At 33.9% G+C, this 15,389-nt stretch overlaps 1 protein-coding gene across 1 annotated transcript; it reads right to left on the minus strand.

The window, feature by feature from the left end:
* Window positions 1–634: 634 nt before the first annotated feature.
* Window positions 635–12,767, minus strand: LOC111390407 (RNA-binding protein 39-like). Its single transcript, XM_023015443.1, has 14 exons — window positions 12,036–12,767; window positions 10,351–10,426; window positions 10,204–10,260; window positions 8,550–8,605; window positions 7,151–7,379; window positions 5,949–6,035; window positions 5,762–5,836; window positions 5,509–5,592; window positions 4,315–4,379; window positions 4,034–4,232; window positions 3,856–3,944; window positions 3,186–3,300; window positions 2,083–2,173; window positions 635–880 (listed from the first exon to the last, which is right to left on the minus strand). Exons 1-13 carry the CDS (start codon window positions 12,665–12,667, stop codon window positions 2,132–2,134), a joined length of 1,806 nt encoding a protein of 601 aa, XP_022871211.1. The 5' UTR covers window positions 12,668–12,767; the 3' UTR covers window positions 635–880; window positions 2,083–2,131.
* Window positions 12,768–15,389: the final 2,622 nt, after the last annotated feature.

The following is a 15,389-nucleotide window of genomic DNA, read 5'->3' on the forward strand; positions in this document are numbered from 1 at the left end:
CTTAGAATCTTTGAAGAACTACTAAAATACAAAGAATATTTAAAGGTGTTTGAAAGATTGAAAAATATAGATATAAGTCCTGATTAATAAATCCTTAAAGATATAAGATATATCTTGCAAATAATTATAGTAAGGGTAAAATAGCATTTCCTATAAAAAAAGGCCATTGTGAAAAATTGGATCAATTATCCAGCCATTTTAAAATTTGCCCCAAATTCGATAGGTCATTCGAGTCAAGCTTCATACCTCTTTACATTGTACTGTGAACTCATAGATAAATTGTTTCGAGTACATAAGAAGCTGGAGTTTCAATATTCGTTGATGCTGTTAAATCCGGCATTTTGAGTGGGAAGTTTAAATATTCATTGTTTCTATAAGTCGATGTAAAACCTTCTTTTCATATGCCGGTGCTTGCTTCATTCTTATGTTTTGGTGTACAAATAAGTACTTTTTCTGTTTAGATTTTTTAGGACAAAAGATGGTACTTTCTTTTCTGCTGTTTATGAGATAGGCTGTAATTTATTTTGATTAGTTTGACATTTGCTTCTCACTAGATTAAGGAGCGTTAGTGTTTATGAAGTAGGTGGCTATTCAATTGATTTGTATCTCCATCCTCTTTCCACTTTTTCTGCTCTTGATTGTTAATTTGGAAGTTCTTATTGCATTTCCTTCCATTTTTGTTTTTCCTTGAACAGTATAGGCACAAAACTAATTGTAGTTTATACAAACATGTTTGTTGACTTTCCATTTGATCGTATTGGCCACGAGATAACTTCGCTTCAATCGAGTAAAGGTACTAGAGAAATAAAGTAAATATCTCGCGCTAGAAAACTTGATCCTCTGTTGAGACAACGTGCTAGGAGTCTCTATAGAAATATAGCTGCAAAAGCATAAATGGAGTCAATTATTACATAGTTTTGTAACATTTCAATTTTCAACAGCAGAAACAGTATGAGCATTAGACAGATTAATAAATCAAGTTCGTCTAAGTCGCAGCAGTTATGCAACAATGACAATCTTTTCCACTCATTAGTCCTAGCGCCGACAATCGACTTTTGGCTTGGAGTGAAAGACAGGAAAACCAATGGATTTGAAATTTTTTTCCAAACCACTTAAATATTGTCCATTATTATAGAACTTAATTACATCTTACGCCTCACGTAATTCTACCACGTTCCACAATTTGAAAGTGCCAAAAAACATGCATTTTTGTAACGATTCAACTCTTGTGCCCAAACCGTTATATCATATGCATTATCCACTATGAGAAAGCATCTACCCTCCTAATCCCCTCACAAATTTCTATTGCATCCCTCAAAATTTGAACCCAAAACCTCTGCCTCATGAAAGAATTAAGTTATATCCTAGCACCACAACTGATCCTTGAGAAATTAGGGCAAATGCTCTCTCAAAGCAAATATAACGACTGAACACAAAAACCTAGTCATTACACCAGCAACATGAGAAATGTAGAATGTTAATTCAGTTAGTTTCTTTGGGAATCAGAAAATTAATTGAGGTGCTTAGAAATGGATTAGTCTAAACATGAGTTAATTTCAACAAAATCAGATGTACCGAGCTAGTGAAACCAAGTTCGAGCCTAGCCACACAGACCAGGATGAAGTCTGTTTGATATGTAATTACTTTGTTCATCAAGGTCATACTATGGATAATTAATTGACTTACGGTCTAAACTAAAAATGTACGAAACTTTGTCATAATAATACCTTCGTTTTCTAATGTTTACCCAAGATGAGAAAACAATGAATATCCACGCATTCAAGTTGATATTATAATGGTGTACAAAAAGAGGTGTGGATCATACTACCTCCAGAAATACAAAGAAATCAGCAGAATAAGAGAGCATTACAAAGATATAAACTTTCACATTTTTGTAACGAATATAAGAAGTCTGATCGTTCGTGCGTGCATGAATTGATCAGATATAAATAATCCACTCGAACTCAGTAATTAAAAATATTCCACAAAAACATTTACGAACACCTGAACTATAAATTTAACGTTACTAGTACATGGATTTTATCACAACATTAAAGATTAACCACAAAAGTAAATCCATACCAGATAGCATCATCTGATGTTTCCCGACTGATCAACAATAGTAGATTGTTCAAGCAGTACCTTTAAATTTGGCATCATACTCGTATGGTTGCTGCAAAAATAAAGATAAACTCACTCACAAATGATCAAATAATCTACAATGGTTAAGAAATTTTAACTGCAAAATGAGCAAAAAAAATGCAGGACTCTGCATCAAACATTAAATGGTTAGAGGTGAGTCCCCAAAATTGATCTTCGCAAACGCAACTTGCAATAAAGGATCGAGTTCTTTTTTTTCATTTTTTTTTTTTTTTGGTGCCACATCCAAATTCATACAACGAAAAATCAGTTTTCCCTCTTTCTCCATGAAATTCAGCGATTGTTAGGTACAGAATCTTTAAAATTCATTTTTCTTCGAACTAACATTCACACATTCTTCCAATTAAATAATTTTATATGTCGACCCTTAACTTTTTACAACTTTTTAACCACACATCCTCCAAACATCAATTTTCACAAATCTACGTCAACTGCTCAGTGTTCACAATGAGGTTTTATCACTAAAGCCACTATCCAAACCATAAGTTCATCACCTAAAACAAGCTTCACTTTACAATGCTGCATTAGGCCTAATACAATTTTAATCTCAAGTAAGCTTCACTAAAACAAAATTTAGAAATAACTATACATAAACACTTCTCATGCTAGGTAGAAATATAACTCCCAGAACTTTTAAATAAACAACATTTCCCCAAATTCACTTGCAATAATTTCCAGGAGGAATGAAGCATTGTTTGAAGCAGAGAAACAAAATGAGGAAAAAAATTAAAAAAAGGAAAGATGATAGAGTGCAGTAAGAAGGCGTGAGCTTATTTCCTAGTCTCAATTCATTATATAATTATTGGACATAAAAAAAGTTCTTATTTGTGTGGTTAATAGAGGTTACCCCTTGTCAAGAATCTTGCAAGATCCAACAAGGGAACTAGGAGACTGGGGCACTTCTAAGAATTAAAAGAAAATCAATTTGATTTCCCAAAAGTTAAGTGGCAAATAAGAGCAGCCATTTTTCTAGCTCTAGGCTCTCCTTAAGGGGGATGTGGGCTGATGTGTTACAAGTATATTACCAAGAATATGGCTGAGATCAATCTACGAGCAAACCATCTTTTATGCATTGCTAGTTGAGCACGTGATGCTGCTTCCACACTTTCAAACCTCAAGTATACATAACCAGCACTATTCCTGTAAGTCAGAAGAATATTATTAGGCAACATCCAGTTGTTTCACCAAGTGTGATTATGAGATTAAGATTTAATTTGGTCCTCCATTTTTTATTCCCCCCCCCTTGATCATGTGTTTGGCTTTGTCATTATTAAGCTATCAATATAATAAGTTTCTTTGCTCTTTTATTTCCTTGTTTGTTCAGTTGTCTTGTACTTATATCAATTAATATAGAAAGCAATAAAAGCTTGCTCTTATATATATATATATATATATATTTATTTTTTTTTTTTTTTTTTTTGAAATAAAAATTTTTTTTTTCCCCCCTTTTTTTTTCCCCCCCCCCCCCCCCCCGGTCGTAGCCAATAAGCACAATTGATTGTACTATAGATACAAGCATAAACTTGACAAGATATAAATGACAGGGATGGGACTTCTCTTTTTTCCCTTATGACGGGAGAGCTCCCTTTCCTCATGTGGTTGTGTATTCAAGATTACCATGCTCTCAAGGTATCACAGTATCCATATATAACATGCAAATATAAATAAATAAATAACAATTATAAACAAACTTACTTGTCGACAAATATATGTTTTACCCGCCCATATTTGGAACATTCTTCATGCACATCATCTCTAATGTCCAGATCAAACTCCTCATCAGTCTGCCATGTCATAAGTAAGCAAAAACAGAAAATTATAAACAAAATATTCCACCAATTGTAATCATTAACAACATATAATTAACACTAACCTCAGTGGTTGGATCAAACATATTCTTCAATAGTAAACACTCGCTGGGGTTCCCAATAGGTTCTGGGGCCATAGAAGCAACCTGGGCTGGAAGAACTGAAGTTGGAAGCACTGTTGTCGGATTCAGGGGCAAGTTTATTGCTTGTTGTGATGTAGCCGATCCATTGAGCCCAGGCCCTCCTCCAAGGGGACCCACGACGCTGAAAAAAATGGACAATCAAGACGGAGTAGAAAGTTAAGAAAAAACTAAGGAGCGAATACAATTTAATCCCATGTACAAACCTTGAAGCAATACCACTGCGATCCAATCTCTGCATAAGCAAAGCTCTAGACTGAGCATTTAAAGCCTGTAAAAATCATACAAACCGTTAACGAATCAAACAATGTAATTGTATGCCCCCAAGCTTCAGCTTTCACAAGGCAATCTTATATGGTTTTTGCAGACAATTTATTCCACATCATTTATGCAAAAAAAAATTAATAATAATAATAATAATAAATATTATTATTATTATTATTACAAGGAGGACAAAAGGTTGAGGATGAGGAAGTGATGGAGATTTTTCTGAAGAAGTCTTAGCAAGTAAAAGAAATTTCCATCCAAGATTTAATTAATATTTTCCATGCAAGTCTGTATTTTGGACACAAATCCTAGTGCATTACATACAATAGTAGAGCCTCGTTTACAACCCTATCACCACTAGAAAATAAGAACAGCAAGCCTTAAAATAAAATGCACAATTTTCCATGTTATTCGTCATACGCACTAAATTTCCCCAATAATAAAGAGTTGCGAATGACAAATACCAAACCAGAAGACACCCATGAAAATATGCACGTGTTTGAACACTCTGCCGGACAACTCAAGAAACGACCAATAGCACTTAACTTATGTGACCTATTCCACCAGATAGGATGAAAGAAGCTTTTAACAACCACTCTCACATAGAAGACATCTGTCTAGGATGGGAATGGGTTCTCATGATTTTGTGATCTCTTGTTATAGCGAAAAATTCATCAACTTTCAAGAATGGTCATATAGTTACATATGATTTTGCAAAATCAAATTAATGCCAAGATCAATGAAATCCAAAAAAACTCTATCCCAAGGTTACCACATTTTAACATCGACTGACTGCACTCTAGTTCTCATCCTGCAAATCATAGAGTCGTTCCATTCTCCCTTGGTGGATAGCCTTATATTGCTGCAGTTACTTACAAAGTCACACTTTGCTGACTTCTATATCAAACATAAAAAAAATGGAGGAAAAAAGAAATGCAGCTGCTCATCAAGCAACTTTCAGCTACAAAATGAATATTTGTTAACCACTTAAGCAAAGCATAACTATCCTGTCAGCTTGCAGTATTACAACAGCACTTACAGAACAATTTAGAAACCTTAAATGAATCACATCTTCACAAGAATATTGTCAATTACTGAATGCCAAAATTCAATTTTACAAAAATTTAACTCACCAAACCACCTCCATCGTCATCATCAAAATCAGCAGTTTTTGCCCCTGCATCTTGAACTCCAACATGATCAGTAACAGATGAAACCTGTATTGAATTCAGTGCAGAAAGAGGTGAGTCAGGAAACAAACTGTCAAATGAAATTGCCCATGAAGCGAGGAGAGGAAAAGAGGAGGGTACTCTTGGCGGATATGTTAAGAATACGCGCATATCCACGGTATCAACATAGAATGTTAAAGTGATATAAGCCTAATACCTTGATTGTCCGACCAGCAATTTCTAATTTCCCATTCAAACTTTGTGCTGCCTTCGCGTGTTCAAGTTGTGCAAACTGCAATGATATTGAATCAACAAAATTTAGGTTAAAGCATAAGATGAAAACATCAAAATCCTAGATATTGCAAAAAACTTTTCAACACAATCAACTTCCGCAAAATACTGACCTGAACAAACCCAAAGCCTTTGCAATGTCCTGTCTCTGGATCCGTGGGTAGTTGCACAAGCTCAACAGGCCCAAATGCTTCAAAAATCTAGGGAGAAGTATAAACATCAAGAGATGTATACAACTCAAAAAATAATTGAACACTGAAGTTTAATAATGGAAACTTGTAAATAATACTCACAAACAAGCAAACGATAGGTTCCCAGTTAAGTGATTTTCACAAACAGCAGAATAGCAGTGAAATTACTTAAGGATCAGTGAGAAGAGGCGTAAGCCTCAAAATTAACCCAAAAAAAATCATTATAATGCAAAATAGGCTAATAATACATTGTAAACATCTTCAGAATCAATAATAGAACAATTTAAAGCGTGCAAACAAACAAATGAAAAAGCTAGTATGGAGAAACTGTTATTCTAGTTGGTCAGGACAAGGGACTATTCCCAAATTGGGTCTATGAGAAACACAATTTTTTTTAAAAATTCTAGCGACCAGTTGTTGTCAAAATGGGTCAATAAGAAATTTTATGTTTTGTGGGCAACAAGCCTTGAGGCAGTGCTGCACATGCCTCACATAACTGAGGCGCACGCCTCAAAAAATTGCCTCGCAATCAGCTTCTTGAGGAATTTTTTCACGCCACACTGAGGCGGGCCTTAAGGCAGCTGAATTGGGTTTTAAACCATGTCAGTCTTTAGTCACCCCATCAAATAAAAATCTCCACTCATAATGAGTATTTTAAGTGTGCCTCATTTTGGGGGGAAAAAATCTAAGTAACAATAAATAAATATCAGCAGGTTTTGATGTACTCTAATAGTATAATAGTTTTCTTCAAAAATATTCCCAATAAAAAATTTGAGTTTAAGAGAGAGAAAAACTCCTAGCTCTGCTTATCAGAAGCTATCAAGATTATGTCAAATGAAATTTGAGAAGGCAGAAGACTACTGCAATCCAACCAACACTGTGACACTCAACTGGGACAGACAAACTTAACAAGGAACAGATAGAAAGGAGCGAGAAATAGTTCCTGCAAGGCTCAGCCTTTTCACATTTTGGTAATTAAATTTAGAGGCCAGACATGCTGAATGTATATCAAGGTCGACAAAGGTGTCATTTCCAAACCTTCAGATAGGTCTTCTTGTTAAATTTGGAGTAATAAACAGCAAAGTGAAAAGCATGAAATTAAATGGCAATGCCAAACCGTATACCTGTTTAAGCTGAAATTCTGTCATGTTGAAGTGTAAATTGCCCACATACAACTTCCTTTCAGTTGCACCATAAGGTCCAACAACACCTGAACCACCAGCAGAAGTATTCGATTGGACAAGATTTTTTTCAGCTTCTGAAGGTTTAACCATTACTGGTTGTCCAAGAAGTAGGTGACCAGACAGGGTGATAGCCATAGGCACAGACATAGCATCGTAAAATTCAATATACCTGTAATCAAAATAAGCAGTTAATGCATCAAGCGCAAAAAAACATAAGATGAGGACACACAATGCGAGCTTTAAGGCATTATGGTAGCACATTAATTTTACAAACTGCTCTGGATAAAAAGAGTAATAAATTCCAAGTCAAAAAGTACAAACAGGTCAACACCTGAATATCACCAATTAGTCTTTCCTTTAGCCCCCGTCTGACCCTCATTTTCTGAAAATTAAAAATGGGGGGAGAAGTATTTTTTAGAAAAATGAGTGGTTGAAAAAGAAGGAAAAGTTTTCTATTTACGTATAATATTATTTTATGGAAGATTGTGTGGTTGAAAATAGAAGAGAGAAAAATGTAATGTAATGTAATTGAATTTAATGGGGATCAAACGGGGGCTTATTGAACTTTGTGCAAGCTTTATAAACTATGTTGGTTGTATTTCTTGCTATTTAATTTAATTAGTAGCCTATATTTTAAATTCATGGTCCATGGTAAAAAATCAAAATTAGTTACTTGCATAACAAATTTTGCAACTCCAAAAACTTAGTGAAGTCACCACCAAACCACGCCAAACAGGTCAAAATGAAACAAAGCTAGAAATACTTTCAACCAATTTCACTATTTTATTAAGGACCCACAAATCTAACCATCATTTAGAAAGAAAGGTATGGAAATAAAGTAGAATGGTGGGAGGCCCAATTATCTTAGAAATACGTATCTGATGACCTTACTGTCGAAGAATCAAGGAAAGCTGAAGGTTGTATAGGTACTTCTAATGAAGATCAAACTCTCCACATTCAATCTTTGGCTAAGATCTCACATCACACCCACAATTACACTTCTACAAAGTATAGAAATTAAAGAAAATCCAACTAAGATCCAATGGAAAGCTACAGGTTACATTACAATGTTCTAAAGGAAGAAATTTGAGTACAGTGTTACACAATGCTGTAGTGCATCCATCAATAAATAGATATTATAATCACTACAGCAGCAGAGTAACAGAGGAATGCTGCTCATGGTCAAGAGAATGAGACGCTGAATGTTGAAGAAAGCATTATCAAACTTGGAACATAATTCTTGTATCACAATGCAACAAAGAAAAATCGGTACATTTGACATTTTTTAAAGTTGGAAATAGAAAATTGATACATCTTATATAAGCACAAGATCACATACCCAACCCCTTTTGATCTCCTTGAGTTCCGATCCATAATTAGTCGTACATCCCTTACCTGAATATAGAAAATGGGAAGTACAGTGTCAAAAAAAAATAAAGTTGCAGGATAAAAATAATTCAGAAACATCCCATGCTTCCAAGTACTATTCAACATGTGCCAAAGGTGCCACAGGATAGCCCATTCAAACAATTTCTACACAGCCCATAAATGTAGAATGCGATACACGAGAAAGCACTTACACTAATTGTAACTGAACCGGAGGTCCATTTACAACAACAAAAAGGAGATGTGTTTTCATAACAAAAATGTTTTAATAATAATCAGAAAATTATGTCTAGCAGAATATGCATACTACTTATGATGCTCGGACTCATGTACTGGTATCGGGTACACGTATGTATCCAAGTATTGGATCTTTTATTTTCTAATAAAATGTAGGATGCGAGAACATGATTAAAAAGAGTCCAAATTTCGGACACGGGTACATGGTTACGTCCTTGAAACCTCAATTTTTTCCAAAATTCACGTATAAAAAGTTTAAATAATAATTAAATAGCAAATTATATATTGTAATTTATAATACGTGGCAATTCTTTCCCATAAATTTATAAGAAAAATATTTTCATTTGTTGTAGATGTGATTGCATTTTATGTATTATAATTTATAATAAAATCAATTAATATGGCGGCCCGTTTATAAATGGTCCAATAAGTTGATTTTACATACCTGTTTATAAACACTTTTAAAAAATCTATCTACCGGTAATCATCAATTTCATGGGACTAACAATTTTTTTTAAAGTGCTAATTACATCAAAATATTTTTAAAGTGCTAACCACATAACACATTTTAATAAAATATTCATAAATTACATCGAAATATTTTAATCTCACGAGTATTGCAATGTTAAATTAAAATTGATATCTTTCTTTTAAAAAAAAAAAGATCACTTCTAAATTACCCAATTACAAAAGCCCATTTACACTACCAAACATTCCTCAAATCATTTCCCCGCCCAAGATATTGCTAAAAAAATCCCAATATTCATTTCCTTGTACATATTAAGGCCCACCCAAAACTAAAGGCAGGTGGATTTAAAAAATAAAAAAATACGACCAAAAGCCCAATTTTTTTTTAAAGGGCCATAGTCCGAGAAAACCTTTTCTTCTTCCCTAACCCTTCCATATTCACGACTTTCAGTCTGCAACGACAATGGCACCATCCAAGTTCCGTCCCCGTGTCCTTCCCATATTTCATAACAATACTCGTATCATGTTGTGTCGACACGGGTATGCCGTCCAGAAAGACGAGTCCAAGCATCACAACATACTACAGCTATAGGAAGGAGATGTATACATAGCACGTAAATACTCAAAAAAGCATTTACACTAATCATAACTGAAGTGGAGGTACATTTACAACAACAGGAAGGAGATGCATTTTGATAAGAAAACTATAATTAAGAAGTAATAACTTACAATATCGATCAATAATACAATAAAAATTAATAATAATCAGTAAATTCTGTACAGCAGAATATGCAATCTACATTAGTACAGTGATTATATGCCTCGAAATGATCATGTACTTGTGAACAATAAAGAAAAGGTAGCATTTTAAACACTTCAATGATTTCAAAATCCTCACATACCTTTCCTGCTTGTGAAAAGAACTCGTACACATCTCTCTCAGTGGCCTTAAGTGGCATCTGCATAACAAGAAAAAATAGGAAATCAATAGTCATTTAGCTGATTTAAAAACGACTGGTTATTCCAGACATAAACCAAGTGTACCAGACCTGGTATGCAAACACAGTTCTTTGATCCCTTTCTGGGTCAGCTTCAGGCTCTACTTCTTTCTTTTCCTTAAATCTCCTGCATAACCCACTCAGAAAAATATGAGTATAAATCCAATAGTAGGAACACATCAACATTAAGATATATGAAGCCTTTGTCTGTGTTCTGGAAGCTATATTAAGAACAAAATCCCAAACCCTTGGTTATATTCTCCCCAAGGTTATGTATTTCCAGACCCATACACTCAAAATTCACAACCATCCTATGAGTGAATTCCACTTTACATGGCTAAAGATACTCAAATCGTTTATACGCTGAAAAGAAAAGTTGGTAAAAATCTCCAAAGTCTTGCTCAATTTTGCAGCCAGGGAACAATTTTGAGTAACCAATCTTATGTCCATCATATTTAAAAGGTAAAAGGACAAAAAAGGAGGTGTACAACTTTTCTCCTTAAATTTATGAAGCATTATCCATTATCAAATGTATTATGAGTTCCAAAACTTTACACTTAATCTATTCACATTTTGTAATATTTGGGTCAGTTCCAAATAGTGACATTTGCTGTTTATAATCCCTGTTCAGAGCAAAGGAAGGCCACATATATGGAGCTAAAGCATTTTCGTCTGCGAAGTGAAGAAAATGTTGAAAACTGATACAGCTTCACCACAGGCATTGCAGACCTAAAAATTCAACACACCAGCGGTCAACATCTCAGCTCATTGGTAAGAAAGTAACCTTAAATCCAGCTATACAAAACATTAGAAGATGGAAGAGTACACCAAATCTTAAAGCCCAAATAAAGAAACTCAACAGACCTTATCAAACTCAATATGTGGAAAAGCCATTTTCTTCAATGAAGAAGCCTTCAAGGGATTTCCGCATTATTAGCCCATTAAGATGTGCAAACAATCCATCTACGATTTCAATCCAAGTTAGAATATTATATCCTCTACGCATAAACTCACACTTTTTTCTGAAGCCAGACCATTTTATACATTTCCATCATGTTTCAATCCCACAGCAAGGGTTACCGGGGGGAAATAATATTTTACTAAAATGAAAAGAGATCATTTTACTGAATTTTGACTTTGAAAACCATTGACAGTTACTGAAAGGAAAATATATTCAGCAGAACATACTTAATCTAACAAACTAAATTCAGTTACCAGTGGGACTAAATGGTTGTGAATTGAAACAACCAAACAAATATTCTTAATTATTTAAATGGATGCAAATTTCTTAAAGGCAGCCGTGTGGATGACTTCAAGAAATGAAAGGAAAGAGATGTAGAATTGGGTTCAAGTCAAAACAGCATCTGCAAATACAAAATTGAAGCTTTCACCTTATTACGGACCAAGTTCTAGTTCTAGGAAACAAAAACTAAAAACAAGATAAACAGGGCATTGCATCAAGAAGCCACTCTATTTCACCAATTCCCTCAACTATAACAACAAAATGAAAGTTTGTTCCACCAGATTAAATAAACCTTGCCGCCACCACCACCCAAAAATAAAAAAATAAAAATAAATAAATAAATCCGAATAAAAATTACCAAAACAACCAAACTTTGAAAGTCCTCACTGTTAAAAGCAAATCAAATATTAAGAATAACTAGAAAACCTAAAACAGCAATTAAATTTTGAGAAAGATGGTTAAACACCGATAAAAGAAAGGTAGTTTGCATCACCTGCTCTCACGCAATTCAAGCTCTCGCTCCCTTTCCCGCATCAACTCCATCTCCTTTTCACGATCCAGCCTCGATCGACTCCTGCTCCTCCTCAACCTCTCCCGTTCCCTCTCTCGCTCCCGCTCCTTCTCCCTTTCTCTCCTTTCTCGCTCCTTCTCCTTTTCCTTCTCCCTTTCTCTATCTCTCCTCTCCCTATCTTTGTCCCTGTCCCTCTCCCTCTCCCTCTCCCTCTCCCTATCTTTCTCTCTCTTCTCCCTATCCCGGTCTCGGTCCCTCGAGCTCCGCCTCTCTCTATCTCTTTCCCTCTCCGAATCCCTCTCTTGGCTCCTATGTCTGGAACTCCTCTCCCTATCCCTATCTCTATCCCTGTCCCGCTCTTTTTCTCGATCACGGTCTCTATAGCGCCCGTTCTCTTCACTGTCCCTGTCGCTTCGCCGTTTCTTGCTGCTGCTCTTTCTATCTCTTTCCTCTTCGTCCAAATCATCTTCCTCGCTCCTGTCCCTTCTTCTGTACCCCTTTTCACTCTTCTCTTCGTCCTTTTCCTTCTCAGAAGTTTCCTTGCTGCTAGTTTTCACTAAGCCGTTGGTTTCTTCCACGGTCTTCTCTAAGTACTCGTACTCGTCGAAATCCATGCTGTGGTCGTCTATCAAGAATTTTCCGGCACCGGCGGTGAGATTGGATTTTTTTTGTGAAACCCTAACTCAGCGTGCTAAAAGGTGCGTTCATAAATTGGCAGGTGGCTTAAAATGTGCTATAACTAATTTTAGGTGTGGTCAATGAAGTTCGGGGGAAAATTCAAATTGGTGCTTCAAATATTATTTTCAACTAATTTAGTTCCTAGAATTAAATGAGGAAGTGGAACTTTTTCAAAAAATATTCACAAATGGAGGATAATCAAGTTCATGAGATTTAGGTGGAATTTTACACCAATGTTAACACAATCTTGAAATCTCTATCCTCGATTGGTTTTGGTCCATGAAGTTTTCATAATGCTTTTCATCCCACTATAACGCTATGATGCAACAAATGCCTAGATATCGAATTGATTGTCTTTTTCAATTCAAAATGGAGATTGACTGTGGAGCGATTGGGAAAAATCAAATTGGAGGGGTTTGAGAAACATATGGGTAGAATAACTAAGTAGAGCATTAAATTATGCATTGAAATCATATTATAATAATGTAATTGGGTATTGTAAGATAATCGCAAGTATAAAATATCGTAACAAGTAATGACATGATGAAGTAGAGTATTTTTTCTATCAAATTGAGTTATTAAGTATCGAAATTCTTCACCTAACTCTATGAAAACATCTGAAATGGTGAGTTTAAGCTAATAATTAATAAACTATTGAAATTTAGAACAATCATTCAACAATCTCAGCTTAGGATAGATCACCAAAATGAAGAGTTACTAATCTTCTATTTGAATTTTTTCGAAGGCATTGTAATATGTCCAAGGATATTGGTTGAGTAAATTATAAGGAAGATTCGAAATACTTATGCATATAAGTAATTTCACAAGTAATAGGGTAATATTTATAACTTCTTGTGTTTTAACAATTCTTTGTTTTTAATACATTAGACAAATAAAAGTATTACGTAAGCATTTGACTAAAAATAAGTTATTTGGATCAGAGTAATGCCATTTATCCCGGGCCACGTAGCATGGGATTTCCCGGGGACACATGTTTGTGGCTCGGGATTTCTAGCAAAACCCTTTGGTAAATGTATACATATGTTGACGAGGTTGAGATTGTACAATCTAAATTGAGAACTCATTTTCTTATTTTGAAATCATGTAGTCACATCATTGTATATATTGTCCATTTCATTTTGATAGGTATAAAAAATGTATGTAGAAAGTTTTTGTTTTTTTTTTTTTGTTTTTTTTTTGTTTTTTTTTTTTACATATTAGCCCTACTTGAAAAAAAAATTTAGTGTGCTCCTAAATCCGCCCTGATCTTCATTGCAAAAAATACTCTATATATTATAGCGGTAGTATCTTTGTTATATGCGTGTAAAGTTGTGGGACACTTTTTTTTGTGCAAAATCAGTATATTCTAAATCCTTCAAAAATTTTGTTAGTACACATATCAATAATTTATTCATAAAGTGTCGAGATCTCCTAGCAAAATTTTTAGGACAACACTCACACGATCGATACAATTTGTTTTTATAGAAAAAGTAAATTATTCAGACACGCATATGAGTAAGTTGTTATTTATCTCTAAAAATCATTCATTCAACCTGTTATGTTTTTAAATCAGAATCAATCATTTGTCCCTCATTTTTTGATATTATTCTTTAAATATTTTACTAATCTCATGGTATTGACAATAACTTAATCACTTATTTGTAATTTTTTCAACAAGGGAAATATAATAATCATCTTTACCTTAAAAGAGAGGATGTCTACATTACTATTCATCTTGAGGCAGAGCTTTCACAATAAAATGGTTCCCTATTGTAGTTAAACTCGTTCATCATTATTTCCACTAAAAGAAGCTTCAATTATTTATACTATGCATCCACATAAATGAAATTAATGCAATTGCTTTATTCTTTTCCATTGTTGACTTAAACAAGTAAGTTATTGTAGCTTCATGTTCATTCCCTATTATCTCCCCTTTACCTTAAAAGAGAGGATGCCAACATTATTATTCATTTTGAGGCAGAGCTTTTACACTAAACTGGTTCCCTACTGTAGTTAAACTCGTTCATCATTATTTCTACTGAAAAAAAGCTTTAATTATTTATACTGTTCATCCGCAAAAATGAAACTAATGCAACTGCTTTATTGTTTTCCATTGTTGACTTAAACAAGTAAGTTACTGTAGGTTCATTCCCTATTATCTATTATCCCTACTACAATAAATTATAACCAATATAAATTATATGTGATAATAATTTTATTAGGAATTTTTACGTCCAAAAAGAAAAATAATTGACGTCATACACATAAATTTTTTTAAAGAAAATAATGTAAATTGTATTAAGAAAATTATCACGACAAAATAATAAAGATTAATAAAATAATGAATTTTTTTAAGAAAAAAGAAGAGTTATACGCATTTTTTAACACACATGTTTGATATACGTTTAACTATTTTCGATATTCATTTATATCATTCAATGTGCCTATGATATAGTTCTAGAAATGATTTTCGAGAGAATATAGAAGATTTATGGTAGATATTTATTAAAAACTAAATAAATCACCCAGTGAAAAAAAAAAAGAGAAAGAAAAAAAAATTGGCAAAAAAAAAAAAAGAAAGAAAGAAAGAATTCCTACTTGGAGCAAAATTTGTTATTTTTTTTTTATTTTTGTCATTTTTTTCACTAAGTGATTAAT

The sequence above is a fragment of the Olea europaea genome, unplaced genomic scaffold (genome assembly GCF_002742605.1).
Source record: "Olea europaea var. sylvestris unplaced genomic scaffold, O_europaea_v1 scaffold680, whole genome shotgun sequence".
NCBI lineage: Eukaryota > Viridiplantae > Streptophyta > Magnoliopsida > Lamiales > Oleaceae > Olea > Olea europaea.